At 37.5% G+C, this 20,380-nt stretch overlaps 1 protein-coding gene across 1 annotated transcript in view; it reads right to left on the bottom strand.

Moving 5' to 3' along the window:
• Positions 1-20,380, bottom strand: part of RRAS2 (RAS related 2) — a 75,999-nt gene that overhangs the window by 10,583 nt on the left and 45,036 nt on the right. Inside the window, exons 2-5 of the mRNA XM_032488974.1 lie at positions 11,358-11,445; positions 10,367-10,469; positions 10,083-10,191; positions 55-173 (exon numbers count right to left, since the gene is read on the bottom strand). Coding sequence (XP_032344865.1) covers positions 55-173; positions 10,083-10,191; positions 10,367-10,469; positions 11,358-11,445 — 419 coding nt within the window. The remainder of the gene's footprint in view (positions 1-54; positions 174-10,082; positions 10,192-10,366; positions 10,470-11,357; positions 11,446-20,380) is intronic.

The raw sequence follows: 20,380 nt of genomic DNA, 5'->3' as shown, positions 1-20,380 counted from the left end.
CTACCCATCAAATTCAGTAAATTAAAAGAAACTTCTAGGATGTGTTTTGCTTACCTTATAACCCGGACAAGTTCATGGAAAGCTTGATCTACATTCATCCTAATCTTTGCTGACGCCTCCATGTATGTTACCTTAAGCTGTCGTGCTAACTGCTGTCCTTCTTCCTGTGTTACCTGAAATTTCAAGAGTTGTGTTTGAGCTACAGCATTAACAATTAGATTTGCTCCATCTAATTCTCAGCCACAGAATGCACTGTTAATACAGCCAGAGGCCAAGCTGGTTTGTCATAAGATGAACCAAGAGACTTAATAGCTCAACACACAGTGCTGAAGCCTAGCTCTACAGAACAAGTCTGAAAAATATGACCAAAGATTTCAGTCTAGTGATTACTCAAAAAGTATTAAACATAGCAGTGATAAGTTCTGGGAAGGAAAAGTACAAGGTGCTACGAGAGTCTATAACCCTGTGGGGCGGATCAGAAAAAGGCTCCCTGAGGAAGTGATATTTGGGCTAAGGACTAAATAAAAGAGTACGGAGCTGGGTAGGGGTGGGGCAAGGAAGTATCCCTAACAAAAGAAATAACATGTATGAGGGTGCTCCAAGTTGCAGGAACTGAAGGAAGCCTAGAATGGCTGAAATACAACAAGCCAAGAGAAACTGGCAAGAGGTGAGGCTGGAGAGCAGGGCAAGCCTTGAGAGGCCGTGGGGTCATTGTCTTCTCTCCATTCCCCAGTGCCTGGTACATGGGAAACGCTCAATAAATATGTGAGGGAAAATGAATAATGAATAGGACCACAGCCTCACAATGCCTTCCTTACCTTAGGAGATGAAGGAAAGTAGGCAGGGAAGGGTGGCATCACTGATGACATACAAAATGGTAGGCCAGAGTAAGAAAACACTAACTGAATGTAAGTAAATACCCTATAGATTTTAAATGTAGAAGTTGGACTAGTGATATTAGTCTCTATTCCATTTATATTTACACAGTAGGGCAAAAAATAATTTCTGAAAAAATTACTTTCATTGCTGTCATTAGCACAAAAATAAACACTTACAAAAGGTTAGAAAATTATAGATGGACAGAAAGAAAAAGAAAATTAAGGAACCTATCACCTATACAGAACCACATTCCTCTGGTCTTTTTTCAATGATGTACATTTTTCTCTGCAAAAACAGAATCATAATTTTTGCATCTTTATCTTAGACCCTAGAAATATGCTAAGCTTATCTAGGGTTTTTTGTTTGTTTTTTGGTAAATGCAACATAAACATAAACAATCATGTCATTTGCTAGTAAAGACAGTTTTGTTGCTTCCTTTCCAATGTGAATGTCTTTATTTTCTGGCTCTACCTCACTGCCTACAACCTCCTGTGCAAGACAGCAGTGGTGAGGCGGTACTTTTGAGTAGTTTCTGATCTTAGGGACAAAGTTTTTGGTCTTTCACCATCAAGTAAGCTGTTAGTTGTGGTATCAGGTTAACAAATTTCCTCACTATTCCGTTTGTAAAGAGTTTTTATCAAGAATGGATGCTGGATCTTGTCCAATGCTTTTTTTTCCCTCTTGCATCTATTGAGATCATATGATTTTTCCTTTTCAGTTTGCTAATATGATGAATTATACTGATTCACTTTTGCCTGTTAAATCAACATTGCAATCCTGTAATAAAATCCACTTGAGTGATAATGCATTGTTTTTTCATGTATTGAACTCTATTTAATAAAATTTTATTAAGAATTTTTATATTTATGTTTACGAGAGAAAATGAACTTTAGTTTCCTTATGTCTTTGTATGTTTTGGTATTGGAGTAATATTGGCTTCATATGATGCCAGTTTGGGGATTTATTTACTTTTTCTATGGTTTTTCTATTTTCAATTTCATTGGTTTCCATTCTTATCTTTATTATTTTCCTTCTTCCAACAACTATCATTTTAATTTGTCCTTTCTTTTTCTTACAGTTTCTTATGGTAGAAGCTAGTCATTGAATTGCAATTTTTTCTTTTCTAATACAAATATTAAACACTATAAACTTCTTTATATGTATATACTTTAGTAGCATCCCACAAATTCTGATATGCTGTTTTATAGATATCATTCAGTTCATAATACTTTGTAATTTCCCATTTTTTCTTTGTACCAATGGTTAATTAGAAGTATCTTAGTTTCCGTGTATTTAGAGACTTCCTAGATATCTTTCTAGGATATTGATTTCCAATTTAATTCCACTGTGGTCAAAGAACATATACCATCTAACTAAATCCCTTTAATTGTATTGAGACTTGTTCTATGATCCATTCTCATTTTATACGATGTGTATTCCGCTGTTGTTGAGTGTTCACTAAATGTCACAGTAAGTTGCTCAATAATGCTGTTCAAATCAGCTATGTCCTTACTGATTTTCTCTCTACTTGCTCAATGATTAAGAGAGACGCTGAAACTTCTGACTGTAAGTGAATGTGTCTATTTCTCTTTGCAGTTCTTTCAATTTTTGCTCTAAGAAACTTAAAGCTGTTATTTGGTACATGAATGTTTAGGATTGTTATGTTCTCTTTATGAATTTCTCTCTATCATTATGAAACAATCCTCTTTATTCCTGGTAATATTCTTTGCCCTGAAATCTACTTGGTCTGATATTTCTATTGCCACTTCAACTTTCATTAGTATTAGCATGGTATATCTTACCCGGCCCTTTATACTTTTAACTTATTTGTGTCTTTACATTGAAAGATTTCTTACAGGGTCTTGCTTTTTATCCAATGTCTGCCTTTTAACTGAGGTGTCCACAGTATTTATATGTAATGTGCTTATTGATATAGTTGAGTCATCTTGAAATTTATTTCCTATCCGTCCCATTTGTTCTTTGTTCTATTTATCCTTTTTCTGCCTTCTTTTGAGTTTACTGTATTGTTTTTATGATTCTATTTTATCTTCTTTGTTGGCTAATAAACTATTTATCTATTATGTTATTGTTACGATTGCTTAAGAGTTTACCATATACATTTTTCACTCATCACCGTCTAATTCAAATGGTAGTATGCCAATTCATGTATGGTTTAAGAACTTACAACAATAGTATGCTTCTCCCTCTTGCTTATTGTTATTACCTATTACCTCACAATACATTGTTATTAGTTTACTTTAAACATCCCATTATGTTTTAAGGAGACTGAAATAATAAAAGCAGTTTACATTTACCCACATAGCAGGTAAAGGTGTTCTTCATTTCTTTGTATAGGTCCAAATTTCCATCTGGTACGGTTTTCTTCCTTTTTGCATTTCTTATAATGTAGGTCTGCTGGTAATGAATTCTTTCACTTTTTGTATATCTGGGAGAAGTCTTTATTTCACCTTTGTTTTTGAAGTAAAGTTTTAGTAGCTATTGAACTCTAGGAGACAGTTTTCTCTTCGTACTTGAAAGATGTTGTGCCACTATCTCCCTTACATCGTCTCCTATGGGAAACAACGTGACTACTGTCATCCTTATCTTTGTTGCTCTGTATGCAGTTGTTTTTTCCTCTGGTTATTTTTCAGATTTTCTATCACTGCTTTTAAGCAATTTCATTACAATGTGCCTTGTAATTTTCTTCATATTTCTTGTACTCAGGGTTTGTTGAGCTTTAGAGTTCATCAAACTTAGAAATTTTTCAGCCATTACTTCTGCTGTTACTTCCATCCAGTGTATTTTTCAACTCAGACATTGTAGTTTTAATTTCTGGAGGTTTGATTTTGAACTTTTTACATCGTCTATGTCTCTACTTATTATATTCAATCATTTCTCTAGCTTCTTGACCATACGGAATATGACTATAATAACTTTTAATTTCTCTGTTCACCAACTCATCTGTGTAGTTTCTGGGTCTGTTTCTACTTATTGTTTTTTCTGCTTATTATGGGTCACATTTTTCTGCTTCTTTATATTCTTGGTAATTTTTGAGTGGATGTGAAGGTACTGAATTTTTAGCTGTTGGTTTCTGGAAAACTGGTATTCATATATTCTTGAGCTTTCTTATGGTATGCAATTATTTGTAAAGTTTGATGCTTTCTGTCACACAGTACCAAAACAATAGCTAGTCTAGGGCTAACAATTTTGCTCCACTACTAGAACAAAATCCTTCTCAGTGCACTACTCAATACCTCAAGAACTAGAGGATTTTCCACCCTGGCTGATTCGAATATGAATTATTTCTAGCCCTATTTTAGCTCAAGGTACTGTTCCCTCTAATTCTTTCAGGTAGTTTGTTCTAATTTAAAATCATATGCTCAAAATTCAGCAGCCTCAATGAAATATCATGAGGCCATTACATTAATGCATATACATCTAACAATTATTTCATAACAGTTTATACCCTGCTGTGTTCCAAAAGTGTGGCAGCAGGTTATACATAGCTTTGGTATATCCAAGTTTACGTAATTTTTAAATTTACCCTGCCTCTCTTCAAAACAGCGTATGTAACATAAGGCCTATGGTTTGAAATATAAATCAATCAAATCAAGCAAGAAATTAACAATAAGTAAGGAAGCCAAGTAAGAAAATAAAGCTTTTACAGAGCCACCAATTCAGAAAGGAAAATTCCTATTTTAAGAAAATTTGACATCAAATTCCATCCTACAAAAATACCATTTTGTCAAAAATTCTATGCTTTCTTCCTGGGATATCATCCCTTCTCTCCCAACTCTGTATTCTTAATTTGTTTCTTACTAATACTTCAAGACTCAAGCAATCAAACTTCCCCTTAATGTTGTTTTTACAACAGCATCCCAGAGTGCCCATCACACCCTATAATGAGCAGCAAAAAAACCCCAACACATTACATTTCTTCATTTTCCTGCTTTCACACCATTATGTCCTTTGCAGCTAGGTTGTAAGGTGTATTTGTCTATGTATACCCGCAGCCTATAAGAATGCTTAGTAGTTACTTAACAAACGTATGTTAAGTAAATAGAATATGACCAAATAAGTACATTTGGAAGTAAAAGAAATGATATAGGAAGAAAAGTAAAAAGAAATATCTGAGACATATCAGTGTCAATAAATTACTTTATTAACATAAAGTAATTTGACTGGGAAAGGGAAATATATGTCCTTAAGAATTCTGCCTTTTATCTTTTTGCTCAATTATTCTTCAGAAAGGTACTTTATCCTATCCCCTCTAAACAATGTAATTCAGCTAGAGGGAAATAGCAAATGACCTATCTTTATACAATGAAGAAAAATTAATAAATCAATGGTCTAGATGATAAAACAATCCCACTGCTAAGACTGTTTATGTGCTTCATTTATTCATTTTTAAACCATGATCTCACACCACTGTCTTCCAGGAATCCAGGTTAGCAAAGTTTGTACACACATTTCTGGTCAAGAAATCTCTAACCACATATAAAGCTGTTTTCAAGCTCATTGGTGTAGTATACTTTTAACTAAGAAGTAGAAACAGCATTGCTATCACCAAAGAAAAAAAAAATGACAAAAAGAACACCATGTGGAACAAAGCCAAAACATTGTGAAACCAGAAATCAACAGAAGACTGAAAGCTACACAAACAAGGATTTCCTAGAGGTTTTCCAAGCGAGAGAAGTATACAAAGATACCAAATGCTAAGCCTGGATATTCTGGTTTGGTAGGTCTGAGTGTTACCCAGCAAACGTTTGGTTTTAAACAACTAAGGAGAACCTGATGCAAGAAACTCAGATTCACATTTGGGAGCCTCCAGTGAGACCCAGTTTGCAAAGGCACAAATGAATATTAGCAGAAATCCATGCTAATATGAATTTATCTGTTACTATGTATTTCCAAATAAAGAGCAAAATGGGAATGATGAGAGTAATTTTATTAAACAAACTGGGTTTAACAGGAGTAGACTACAATATTTACAATACTCACTTAGGTTATTCATTAACTCAACATATCCCTAAGTTTACAGAAGCAAAACCAGTTTTATTTTTCAAAAATATCTACTATATAGAAAAAAATCATATTAATACTACATCTTGATTCATTCATTCAGTAACTATATACTGAGTGCACATCTTTGTTCTATGTGCTATGGACAAAACACAAACTAAGTGGTCAAAACTGAGAAGCCCTTGCAGTGGTTTACAAAACCTTCTAGATGCAGACAAGGCCCAAGCAAGTAAGGCCAGAGAAGACGCTAACTCTATTGTTGGGGGGAGGGGTTTCTTTTTCCTGGGAGGCTACAGGGGCACACTGTGGTCAAAGTACTGACAGACAGGAGGAGTAGGGGTTAGTACACTTAGATATCCACTATTATAAGTATAATGGGCTCCTTTCTCTAATAAATGGTGGTCAGTAGCAATTAAATACCTAACAAGTAGGAGAGGAAAGGGAGAAACTAAGGTAAGCCAGGAGAGGTAAAAAGGTAGAAAATAAAAAAGCAAAAATAGCCAATTTGTAAACGGGGCTGAGTCAAGGACAAGGAACTTGAAATCAGAGCTATTACGAAGTCCACAGTCCAAGCCCACACAACTGCTATATTAAATTTCAAAATCAATGTGTTGTCATATTTACCTATGTTTACATTTAGCAAGAGCAAGCAAGCAAATCATTTACCTATATTCCTCCATCTTTGATAGGATAAACAAAATGATCTACGTATCTCTAAGGGCCCAGGTATGTGGTAGCACTGCCAGTCAAATTCTACAGATCTCCTTTTATTTCAGTGACTTTTTCCTACTGCCCTGTCATCAGTGCCTAGGAAGTGTTCTATAAATACTGGATGGATAGGTGGGTGAATGAAGCAAGTCCACAGAGATACAGAAGCCAAAAGGAAGCAGGCAAAGCCTCTTCTGGCTGATCTCTCCTCCCCAGGAGCCAGTAATAGGAACACCAAGGGCGGTGTTCAGCCCCAAATTCAAAGAACATGGGGGAACTGGCATTTGCTATGCAAGAGAAAACAGGCTAGAAAAGTAGAGAAAGTCCCAAGTACTGTGTCTAAGAAAAAGGCAGAAAAGAACAAGCCAGTCAGCAACTAAGAGCAAGCCAGACTGGTCACTACGAACCTGAAGAAATGACCAAAATGTCAGCATTTCTAAAGAAGGGGAAGAAGTTTTCATCGGGTGCCCGGGGCTTGTCCAGGTTCAGTTGGAAGAGCAAGTAAGGGTGCCAAGACATTATAGAACATCATCTTTGATTCTGAAGAGACTTTTAAAAGGTGAAACCCTTTAGTATAGCACCTCTACTTCAACTGGACCAAGTACGGCCCTCAAGACTAGGCATGTTTGTCTTTGTACATCCGGGGCCTAGATGAGTGTGCCTGAGCCCTAAGACAACCGAGAGAGACAAGGAAGTACCAATAAAAAGAGGAGGGAGGAGGAAGGAGGCTAGGAACGGTGAGCTAAGTAAATAAGAGCTAAGTAAACAAAGCCTTTCAAAAAGTAGAGTGTGAGCAACTGTGTCAACTGTTACTGACATCTGTGCAAGTGGTGACCTTGACCTGACACTGCTTGCCCCAAGTCAGTGCAAGCAAGAAAAAGAAAGTAGAGAGCAAGTATAGATAACACTTCTAAGGAGTTTTGCTTGCTGGAGGAGCAGCAAAAAGGTCCTCAGAGAGGAATGTGAGATCAAGAACTAGCTTTTGCTGTGGTTACTTTTTGTTTTAAAGATGAGAGGATACAGCATGTCCCATGCTGACAGAAATGACCATGCAGAAGAGAAATGGGACACCTGGATGGAAAAATTGCTAGGGTAATATGGATGCTGGTGAGCCAACGACAAGGAGCAGACAGGCTCCAGTGCCTATGGGAGAGGCTGATCAGAGAGGTGAAGTTTATCCATGAAAGTGGAGGAGGCAGAATTGATGGGGTACACAAGCACTTAAGGTTAGTACATGTGGAGGTGGGAACGTGTAGAAATTTCTCAGTGAAATAGTGAAATACCACTCATCATCATCAGCTGAGAGTGAGGAAGGGGAAGAAAGTGTAAGCTTAAGAATGAGAAAGTAAGTAATAATCATCCAAACAAGTGGGAAATGAATGGACTAGGGAAGCATAGTAGGATTTCCAGTCAGCACTAAAGGCTCACATAAGAGTGGTGATCATGTCTTCTAAGGAGAGCAGCTAACATGCCTGAGTGCATGTGTGTAAGGAAACTAGAAAAGAGAAGAGGAAGCATGGGAGGAACACAATGTTTCTTTGCACCTATCCTTCAGAGAGGAGAGTCTCCAGGAACGAGCAGAAAACTATGCCGTTTTCAGCCACTTGTTTTTCTCCCTTGGATGTGTCTTAAAGCTGATAAATAAATATAGAAGGATTTTCTCTAAGCTAAGTGCATATCTTTAAGATGATGGAAATATGAGACGTATCATTCCCTATATTATTCTTTCACCACCTTGTTTTTATTTTACTCTGAGAATCTATTACTTTTATTAAAAAAAAAAAACTTAGCTGAAAAGTTTATAGGCCTATGGTATAAAACAAAGCCTAAGTACCACAATATGTTAATATCTGCAGACAGATGGAAACCACACTCCAAATACTGGCAATCGTCAGTATACAGATAACTTAAAAATAACTCATAAAGACCCCCTGCCCCAAGCTAATCACAGCAAGACCTGCTTAGTTCTGGTGGGGATACTCCCCTGTTCCCCCTAATCTGCTACCGCCTACCTTTTAAGAAGACTCCCACCTCACCCCAGGCCTGCCACCTGTTCCTTTACTGGAACTACCACCATGAAAACGTGTGAGAAAAATCAGGGCGGGAAGTATTTGAGGGTGGAGTGGAGGTTAGTGTTAGATAGGGCAAGAACCCCTTGTTCATTGCAGAGCTACTCTGGCGTTATTTTCCAGATCCAATGACATTCAAGTATTTCTGGTTCTACAAAGAACTAGAAGAGTAGTAGACAGGTTCTACTGGGCAATATCTAATAAATAAAATTAGATTCAGAAACCCTGAAGGAAATGCACCCCCCCCCCAAATAAAATATCAATTAAAAAAAAAGATAGATTGTCTACAGGTTTTAAAATGTGAGCAGTGTCATATTCTAAATTATCTCCAACAGCTTATACTGGTTTGCAATGAAGATCAAATGTTTTCACCTTAACTTTATAATAAATCAAATTTGAAAGAGACCTGGCAGTAAAATTTATTCTACATCAAGTATTATCAGTAAACATTTCTAAATCTTAGCATTAGAACAACAGTATCATTGTCTCAAGTCCACGTGTTAAACCTGGTATACCTTCAACAAAATTTTACAAACAGAGCTCACAAATTTAGGATTATATATTAAATAATAGTTAACACAAAATAGAAGGCTGCTCTCAATGCCATTTATCAACCAATATTTCCTGATGTTTGCACTTTTCAAAGAAAATCTTAAGAATCTGTTAACACGAGAGGTATAAAAATGAAAGAGAACTTAAATACCAGCAAAAGTTAAGAATTTAAACAATTATACTCCAGATATGGGATACACGCTAAAGGCCTAAAAGAAATGAAGACACAAAAAGAACCCCCAAATAATGAGTTAATTTACATCTGACCTTGTTCCCCTTCCCTACAAAAAGATGAGTGGACAATATATACCAAAAAATTTAAAAATCAAATGTGAAATAAATAGGTACAGATCAAGTAAGAATAAACTAGCCTGCAACTCAATACTGAAAACATTCTTTTCCTGCAGGTTACTGGTGTTAGAGTTACCAATGTGATGAATTAAGAGGAAATTCAATCATTAATGAGACTTAGGAAAAATCCAAATACTTTAATTTAAAACAAAGTCTTTCTCTATAAATGAGGTAATTTAGCATTAGCATTGAATTAGGGGTATCTTTTAAGATTATCTAACTAGAGTTGTGAGTGTTACCCAAGAAATTTTAACATGTGAATGGAGCTGGTATAAATACTTGCAGGCTTAGAGAGTCCACTGAAGTCCTGTGTAATATGTAAAAATTTAATTTCCCCAAGCCTACTTCCTTCTTTATTTCTCACCTATTACAGGACTTCTGTAAAATCCAATGTGCCACTCTCAGCACAGTGGTTTTGATCATGGCACTTTCTCATTAAATATACCTATTCACTTGCATGATTATAAATAATTGGTTTCCCAGCAGCAAAGTCCCTCTCACCTGTCTTTGATGATCCAGATCTGCTTTATTACCAATTAAAATCATTGGAAACTCATCACGATCCTTTACTCTGAGAATCTGTCTTTGAAACTTATAGATTTCTTCAAAACTAAAAACACAAAAACAAATTAATCTATTTGGTTAAGTATCAGAATTCAGCAAGCCCCATGCCCCCTTAGTACTTTATTACTTTTCCTTTTTCTATAAAAACAAGAAAATCCAAATTCAATAAAACAATGATCTAGACATGAACAGGAGATCTACAATTGAATATTGGTACAAACCTGCCTCTATCTGTGACTGAAAAGACCAACAGGAAACCTTCTCCAGTTCTCATATACTGTTCTCTCATAGCTCCAAACTCTTCTTGTCCTGCTGTATCCAGAACTAAAGAAAAAACAAGAAATGTAACTGTGTTCATGCTTTCATTTTATAAAACTGCTTCCTCACAAAGATAGGTCTAGTTAATGAGGGTCCTCTGGAGAACATCATACTTAGTGTAATATTTTAAAAGGCATTCTCCTCTTATACTTCATTCCCAATGCTAAAGACAAATATATTCTAATGGCAGACAGTTTCAGAGTTATCTTCATCAGTGCAGATTGATTTTGTAGTTAGAATATATTAGCATGCCAATTACAAGGTTAAAAATATCAAATACATCTAGGCAGACAGAGTCAGGTAACTTCTGAAGTCACCTGAAGTTTACCTCCTCCATTGAAAGAATGGAAAAAGATATCTGCAAATTCAAGAAAGAAACTTTGGTCCACCCAACCCCCAAATACCATATTGAATGTGCAGGTGCTAATGTATTTCTTAATCTCTGTGAATGAAAGAATCACACAAGTTAAAAGAACAGGGCTTTCTTTTGTGGAGAGGTGGAATGCTTAGCTAAGCACAAAACACTATTTGCTAAGGCCTCTGTGCTATAAATTCTAAGCAAGTTAGCAAATATTGAAGTTTTTCTATATTTACTTCACCCATTTTAACCTTCATCAAAAGGTAGGAAAAGCTAAAACCTCATGTTTTTCCAAATGACCCAACAAACACAACTTCAGCAAGTTTAGTGACATGATTAGTTTCACCAGAACAAGATCAATCCAATTACTGTCTTACGTTCAGTGAGGAATATGTAAGTTGCCTGATATGTAGATTCATCAATCAAAACTAAAAAAATCAACTAACATTTCAATTGTAGTATTTAACCAAGCAAAACATCAAAGCTTATTTTTAAAAATATGATATGTGAACTATCAAGAAAGGGAGATTACTTACTATCTAGCCGGGCTGCCCGGTCATCAATCACGCACTGCTTTGTGTAGGAGTCCTCAATGGTTGGATCATAATCCGTTACAAAATAGGACTGTAAGAACAATAACCTTATTTTAAAATTTATGTTTTCTCGTCCAAGTACCACTGTAATTTTATCAAATCTCACTTATCCAGAATTAATCAAAATATTTTCATTGTACTAAGGTTTATCCTACTATGTCAATTCCTTATGAAATGAAGTCTATTCAGAGCAGCTTCCAAGCGGAGAAAGGGTATTAAATATCTTTGAATTTTCGTATCTGAAATATGCAAGAAGACTGCAAAAGATCTACTGTAGTTTTTCTTTTTTTTTCATAATTAACTTAAATACACCTAAGACTCTAGACCTCAAGTTCTAGAAAAACCAAGAAAACAGAGTAAGCTGTAATTCAGGTCTATTTGCAACCTGAGGGCAAACAAACATCAGTCCTTAGAACCAAGCAGTTTGAAACAAATGAGAAAAGAGTAAGTCTGGACAACTCGAAGCTACACCCTCTTTTCTCCCCTTCTCTCATATCTTGTCTTATTCCCTTTCAGCTGCCTTGCGTATTATCCTTAAGGAAATATGATTTCAGGATTTTTTTCCATCTGCATGGATCTCAAACTTTCTTTCATTGATAATTTTGTCGTTTTTTTTTTTATCTTAACTTCTATTTCTTCTTCTGTTAGCAAAATCTTCCAACTAATATCTTATAAAATCATCACCAGAAGAACAGCTAAGGAAACGGTAAGAAGGGAAGAGTCTTAGCAAACCACTTCTGTGTTTGTATATTACATTTCACAATCTTTTAAAAACGTTTTAAAAAGAAAACAGAAACAACAAGAATCTGAAAGAGAATTTAGTGCCCCCTTACAGAATGGCACTAACCAGGACGCTGACATCCTTCTTTTGTTCTGAATATCTCCTTCACTCTCCCTCTTGACCAACTCCCTCAAAGCCTGCTTTGCCACTAGCTCATTACAAAATCTGAGGGATGACTTGGAGGAAGGCAGCTGGACTTGCTGGCTCCAGGGACACATTCTTAAGTGACAAAGCCTGCATGGTGGCCTATGCAAACACCAGAAAGCTACTCAAAAGGTAGGCACTCTGAACAAGGCAGTAAAGAAACCTCTGGTAGGGAGCAGGGGAGACACTGATCTGCCTGCTATCTTGAACTTACATATTTATTTTTGAAAGACATTTTCTACTTTATAAAATGTGATATAAAAGGCTTTACTGTAACAGAATTCAGTATCCATAATCCTATTTCCTTTCTGATGATTTCTTATAAATGCATGATTTATTAAACAAAGTCTGTAAAAGAAACATTTACCAACAGGGGCAGCTTTGAGTAGAAAGCCATCTCTGTCACCACCCTACCCTATTTAAAAATAAACATATCAAAACAATCCTGAACTGACTTTCTGGCACTCACACCTCTTCAAAAAGTAAATACAACTGGCAACAATATTCTTTGTATCCTCTAAACATAAAACTGTAGTCTTTCACCAAGCAAGCTGGATAAGGCATGCTGTTTATATCTTAAGATTAGTTTCCTGTTACATGTTTCTCCACAGCAATCTGATACTTTTTGCCATGCTTTCATCTTGTAAAATCTAAATTTCATTGGCTGCTCCCAGTTTATGCCTAAATGTGTTAAAATGTGCAGCACTGTCCTATTTTGTCTGAAAACACAATGGACAAATATTAAATATATTTTTTCAAATGTCTAAGTCATGCACAATAGCTCATATTCTTTCAATGCAATGTTTTTTTTTTTGCATAGTGATACCAAAGTAAGAAAATAACACGTATAGAAGACTGTTGGTTTAAGCAACTTTGAGGGCTATTAAAATAAACTTTTTTGTGACTGTGGAAGTTTCATATTTTCTTTGGATGTCTTAGCTCTTGAAACACACTCTTAATGTTACAAGAATTTTGCCACTTTGCTAACTAACGCTGACATGCATTTATCCCACTCATTAATTTTTAAGACAAATTGTTGGAATTTCTGGATATGTAGGTTCATGTTTCATCTTTTTGAGTCCTGATTTCAAAATTTGTAGAGACCTTGCTACATGCACATTTTACGGAGCTATCTTCACTGAAAGCATCATCCTCCCTCATAAAGATCCTCCTTAAGGAACATCATCGGGCCTGACCCACAGAATCAAAGATCCCTTTCCCTCTCATAATTCTAGTAAGCCACAGGTTGCAACACACTTAAAAAGAGCATTCAAACAAACAAAAGAGCATTCATTGTGTACAGGTAACGCAGATAATCATCACCTCCCACCACAAAGACATAAGATTGCTGTTACTTAAAGTTGGGTCCCAGATATTTGAGGCAGCAGGTCAACAACAAGAAATCAGTCTCTGGTGATGGACAGCCCTGGATTTAATTCTAACTCTGCTATTTTCTAGTTGTGGAACCTGAGGCAAAATACTTTAACTAAACTTTAGCATCTGTAAAATAAAGACAGTAACAAAACCTTGCAGAACAGATAAAATGAAGTAATGTATATAAAGTGCCAAGACATGTTCATGGGTAATAAATGCTAGCCATCAGAGTCAGTGTATCATTTTTGTCACCCAGTTAGATGATATGAAATAGCATTTTTATTTGGGTAAAAAGACTTGCTAAAACCAGGAACAAGTGTTGTAATTCCAGTCCTAATTAAACCACAGACCAACCATGGGACTTGGTATCCAAAGTGTTGTAAATCAAGATAAAAGCTCCCCATCTGAGGTTCTGAAAGTATTTTCTGGGTCTAAGCAGTAATTACACAAGGACATACACATGTAAAAACTCAAGCTGTACATTTAAGATGTGTGCATTTTTCATACATGTACAAATTATACCTCTATAAAATACATAAACAGTTCCCTGCTGCTTATAGGATTCAGCACTTTCTTTACACCGTACACAAAATATAGGATTCAGCAATTTCTTTACACTGTACGCAAAATCCTCCAGTTTGATGTGTGCTGTTTGCCATTCAAAGTCTTACTTTTCACTACTTGAAACCCTTCAGCCAATTGCTCTGCTTTTTTGGTTTCATTCATTTGTCCGATAATTATTTATGGAGCATCAGAGGGACGAGGTCCCTACTTTCACAGAACTCATTGCTTTTTACACAATATCCAGTAATTGTTCTGTGATTGAGAGCAAAGGGGATGAGGAGTGTTAACCATATTGACCAAAGAACAGAAATGGTAGAGAAATGCCAATACTCTGCTTGTTCAGAAGGCAACAAAATTTAAGCAGTTAACGTTGCAGTCATACATAGGAACTATATGTACATTCACTTATAAACATAGAGCCCCAGTAATTTGCCTGAAGAGAAAACAGTCTCCTGAAGTTGAAAAAAGTTACCAACCATAGACCAGAAAGGATATTATGTAGCAGAAATTAAGGGAAAAGAAGGCGAGAGGAGTGGAAACAAGCACAGTATTGCACTGTGGAAGACAGTAGAGGCTCTCACAAGAGCAGGAAAGGAGAGTGCCCTTGCCCAGAGTTCAGTCCATTGAAAGGGGAAGTGGGGACTGGGAGTGGAGAAAGCAATGTGCTTTCTGGAAATCATAGGAAAGGATGCATAGAGAAGGATCCTAACCAAAAGAAAGGGAATGTCTCCTTTCAAAGGGCAGGTAGTAAGAACGACAAGTAGACCTTAGTCTCTTTAAGGTTGTCAGGCGTTACCTAGAAAAGTTTAAGATTAGGGAAGCTAACCCATTTAGACAGGGACATCCCCCTGACAAAATCTGGTCTGAGTAAGGCTGTCTAAAACCCTTAATAACACAATAGTGATAGCTGGGAATGTTATTGCTGTGTCAATGCCACTAGGTTGCACAATAGGAGCTCTGCTTGGCTTCAGAGAATTGCTACTTCACTCCCTCCCATTCAAAGAATCTGCCTTAGAGAAGATAAGGAGGGGCCGGGGAGGAAAGAGAATGAGCTGATGCAATTTCTGCATTCAGTGGGCAGAAGTAACAACCCACTCTCTCTGGACACCAAGCTGCTGGTGAAAGTGTAGTTCCCAAGCTCTGCCACAGAGCGGTGCCTGGTCTATACACTGGGATGGGTAATTTATTGGAGATTCTGGGGAACTCAGTAAATTCAGCAAACTGGTTAAAGTCCACTACCCTTGCATATAAAAAGGACAGGAGGCTAGACCTAAGGTGCCCCTGGGGAGTTGTAAACAAATGATGGGGCATTTCTGAGCACAGCACATTCTCAGGAATCCTCTAAAAACAAAAGGTGCAGAAAGAGGAGGGGAAAGGGAGCAAGGAGGGGAAGGAAATAGACAATGTGGGAAGACCTTGACAACCACTGAATCTAGGTAATGTGTAATGAGTGTATGTTACACTAGTCTCTCTACTTTTGCATGAGGTAGCACGTTTAAGTACTACAGGAAGGATCAAACCAAGGGAAGATTTAACCTTGAGCTTTCACCTCACTCTACTCAAAACCAACTCACCTAGAAACTGAAGTTTTTTCTTGGTCAGAATATCTTGCAGTTTTCTTTATATTTTACTTTACTTTTATTGTCCATCCTTCCCCCCTCCCCAACCCCCACTGGAATATGAGCTCCATGAGGACAAAGATTTTTGTTAGAGGTAGAGTGACTTTTCTTATACTTAAACAGCAAATCACTGGCATATCCAGCACTGAAATCAGTTTCCGGGCTCTGCTTTGCTCACTCTAACTCTCTGGAAGTAAAGCACACTCATACTCATCCTCCATTTCTGCTTCCATTGCTTCCATTTTTTAAAAAGTGAAATATCCTCAATCATAGTAACAGCAGTCATCATTTACTGAGCACTTACTGTGTGACAAGCAGATTACTGACACACATAAAATTTTCCCAATTAATTTTCACAATGATCCTTTAGATACCTATCTCCCTCTTACAGATTTTTTTTTAAGTGAGGCACAGAATTATGTTACTCTTCTAGGTCACCTAGCTAATAAAGTAGGATAACTACAATTTAAATTCAGGTCTTATCCTAATGAATGTTCTAGAATTCTTGCTATTTAATATACAATTCATAAAAAATTTCAAATCTTTCATTCCTTTACTGGTCTACAAAATGAGGAGTAAAAGTACCAGGAAAAAGAAAAAGCAAGGAAACCCAAGACTAACAACCTCACTTTCCTTTCCTTCTTGATACCCTGCTCACCTCTCCCCTTTCCCTCAAGCTCCACAGAACCCAGGTCATGAAACATTCTAGACACAAAATTCTGTGGTTCTCTGCTCCCCTCCACTTGAAATCAGTATTTTTCTATTAGTTCTTCCATCCACAAAACCTGTATTACATTTCTAAAATTATGACAAAATAAACCAAAACATGAGGCTTTACGAGGCCTTGCTTTCTATTAATACATGCATTTATAAAGTCCTTACTGGAGGCAGCATGATGGGAAGAAAATGTATGGGCTAAGGAGTCTGAGAGATCTGAAATTCAAACCCAGAGGCCATCCTACTTCCTAGCTGTTTAACATCTCTAAAGCCCATTTTCTCAACAGAAAAGAGTGAGAACTGGGCTAGTGTAAGGAGAGCTTATTCCAGTGCCCACTTCAGATGTGGCACCAAAGGATAATGGAAAAGGGAAAACAAAGGAGACAGAAGGAACAGGGAGAGGGCTGGGGCCTCCGGGGCTGCTCACAGAGCTGCCCTGAGGGATTTAAGAACTGTGATCACTAGTGAGTGTGGTGTGTGCCCATTCTCTTCCTAGTTAGCCCGCCCCATTCCACCTCTGGACCTTGCAGTGCTGCCACCAGGGAGGCAGCAGGGCGGCAGCAGGGCGGAGTGGGAAGAGCCTGAGGTGTGAGTCAGATCAGGATACAGCTCTACCACCCTTACTAGCTGTGAGGAACTGGAGTACCTCATTTAACCTATCTGAACCTCAGTTTCCTTGTCTAAAAGATGGAAATAATACTAACCTTGCAGCATTGTTGTGAAAAGTAAAAATAATGTATGTGGAGTATTTTTACAACACAGTCTACGATACACAGTAGGCCCTTAATAAATTATAGCTAATGAAGTCCAAAGCACAGCTTACTTTCTTTACAAAGCCTTCAACACTCCAACCAGAAAATGATTTCAGTGTGCTCTGAATTCCTCCTACCCTTAAGGTGACGACTACTCTGGATTGTCTCAACTTCAAATATTTTATCTTATTGTTAAAAAAAAGTTGTGACTTGGAAAATACATGGATCAAGCTTTATGTATATCATGTAATTGGTACTTATAATTTCCTTTTATAATTGCTCACCTTTTCATGTATGTGCATATATGAACATATAAGTGACACAATGAGCTAATAAAATCAACAGACCCTAAGCATACAACTTTCCTTTTCAAAGCCCTTCTGTGGCAAGTTTTTCCTTGCACCTGAATGAAATCTAAGGCAAGTCTCCTAATTTTTTCCAATCATTTTTCAATTATAAATAGTTATTCAATCACCTTCAGCCCCAATAACACTGTGACTTCAATAATTAAGATATCTAGTACAGTGCTTTAACTGCATTAGTCAATACTTATCTAAATTAAAGTTTCTTTCCCCCCCTCCTACATAGAGCTGTGAGGGCTGCATTTGGACTGGGGTGAATGGATAGTTAAGACCAGTTATCTTCTCTCTTTCCCTATCTAACATTCTGCATCTTTTCTACCCTCAACAAGGCTGCCTCTGCTCTGGCTTCTTAAGGACTACAGATGAAGGAGTGGGGACAGGTCAGGGGGGTTGAAAAGGCCACAGCAATGAAATCTGATGTCCATGCTAACTTTCTCATGAGAGCCTGTGGGTTTCCTGGAAAAGTACACAAGTAGGACCCTCCATGTGCAATTCCTAGGATATGATTAAGTCCTGGCCATTTACACCTCCAACTCTCAACCTTTGGGGTTTCCCTGGGTACCTCCTCCTGATTCACATCACCTTCTAAGTGGCCATGCACCACATCCCATTTTAGAAAACTTTAAGTGGGTTCCATTCAGAAACTCAGGGAAACACTACTGTCTTTTGAAGTGCATACTGCTAACTACACAGCCCTCTTTCTTTCTGCTATGAATCCACAGATTCACATACTATCCTTATGCTCCCCAAACACCAGGGTATTCATGTCAAGTTCGCAGAACGATTCTATTAAGAGCATCCCCCCATCCTTTGGCTTCAAAGAAGGAGGCTTAAGAGAGGCGTCTTCTCCTCTCTGCTGTGTGTAGAAGCAGGAAAGGACACAGAACACACCACATACTTAACTGCTCTCTCCAAAATCATCCTTGTCTCAGAACGCTTAGCTCTCCACACTTGTATTTCCTGTAGATAAAGTATGGGCTAAATGCGCAAAAACAGTTTAAGGCCACCTTCTATGCAAGTCCTTGGAATATGAGAGTCACTTGGAAACTACTGCTGTATTCTCAGCCTTTGGGCCTTCGAGAGAAACTGAAATAAGTTGGAGCTCCATTTAAAATCCTGTTGCATATGTGCAACTAGATTTGATGTATCCAAGGCTTATCTCATGCCTTTCACAACTTCTTTGGAGTTAAGCAAGGTACTCTGCACATATACTGTTAGAGCACGAAAATACTGGCTGTTGGAAAACCCAGTAGTTATGAAGATCATAATGGGAAGTTAGGAATTAATTTCCCAGAGCACAGTAAGGACCTGGTTGGTTATCAGTAGCCTCTATTTGCTAAAACAAGAGTGGTGCAAATTCCTCTGGTAACACTAGAGCAGACTACAGCAACTACAGGCAGCTGTGAGCCAAAGCCGGGCTCTTCCTGGTGTCACTTTTTAACAGCAGCTGTCAAGTCACAGAGAACCTTTGTTCCCTGCAGCGTCCTCCCTTATTTTTATGTCAAATGTTTCCAATATGCTTGATATTCCTTCACTCAAGTACATAATTTTTCCTGACTGAAATTAGTATTTCATTTAATCTGACACGTATAATTACAGAGATCTCCATAATTTATACTTCAGAACTCTAATGCAGAGTAATAAAGCTACCCTAAATCCAGTAATCCTTTCAGTTTCTTTTTAACAAAACTTAGGCTTTCAGTCAACATTGCTAACTGTCTCAGACTGTATAAAGCCACGCTGTGCCTTTCAAGGGACTTTTTGGTAACCTCAGCAATATATATACATCTCAAGCAAAGTGTTGTTGCAAATCAACGAGCCTGGTCGGCAACAAGAAAAATTACGGTACAAAGTCAACTTACAAACTGGTCCTATTACAAAAATGTGTTTCTAAGTCAGTTATTTGGTGCTCATTTCCCCAGAGAAAAATTGTTCTAACCTGTCTTTAGGTCCATAGGCCAGACCACAAAAACTACCATTAATACATGGTTCTAAGCCAGCATTAACCCTGAGTTCTAACTTCTGAAGCACAGTCATCTGGCCCAACAAGAAATGGGAAGATAATTTTGTTTCCTTTCGCAGAGTACAGAGCCATCCCAAAGCTACACTTACAGGGAGGAAAAGCTTTTCTTAGGGGCACCCTACAGACATCCAGCCTCCTCATCCTGCCCCAACTCCCCACCAGTACACTCTTACCTTAGCATTGGCCTCCTTCTGAAAACATCCTAGGTACAAAACCACTTCCCTCTCTCCCCACTACTCCTTCTACTCTCAAATTAAAACTAGCAATTCCCTGAGGAAAGCTAGCTCTCACCCAGAGGCACTAGGTGGAAAAGTATCAGTTCAAACTAGAGCACCCTGCAGTGTGAGACAGCTCACTCCATCCCTGCAAGCAATGCTTGCTCTTTTAACAAGCAAAATTCTAAACCAAAATGAATCTTTAGTAACATTTGCACCATAGGTCAAAAAGAAAAAGTTTCCGACTCTGCCAAGAGAATCTATCAAGGGGGGTAAATTACCAATTCATGATGCCAGCTCCCTGAATTCTCCACAGCCTTAATCCTTCCAAAGGCTTTAAAAGGAGAGAAGAAAAGGGAAAGGTTTTCTTCTTTCCTCTTTCCCCTCCCTCTATAACCCTACAACTCGTAAGGCT

This window comes from Camelus ferus, chromosome 10 (genome assembly GCF_009834535.1).
Source record: "Camelus ferus isolate YT-003-E chromosome 10, BCGSAC_Cfer_1.0, whole genome shotgun sequence".
In the NCBI taxonomy this organism is placed as follows: domain Eukaryota; kingdom Metazoa; phylum Chordata; class Mammalia; order Artiodactyla; family Camelidae; genus Camelus; species Camelus ferus.
Note: the sequence above shows the minus strand (reverse complement) of the source record. Positions and strands in the feature narration are given on the sequence as shown.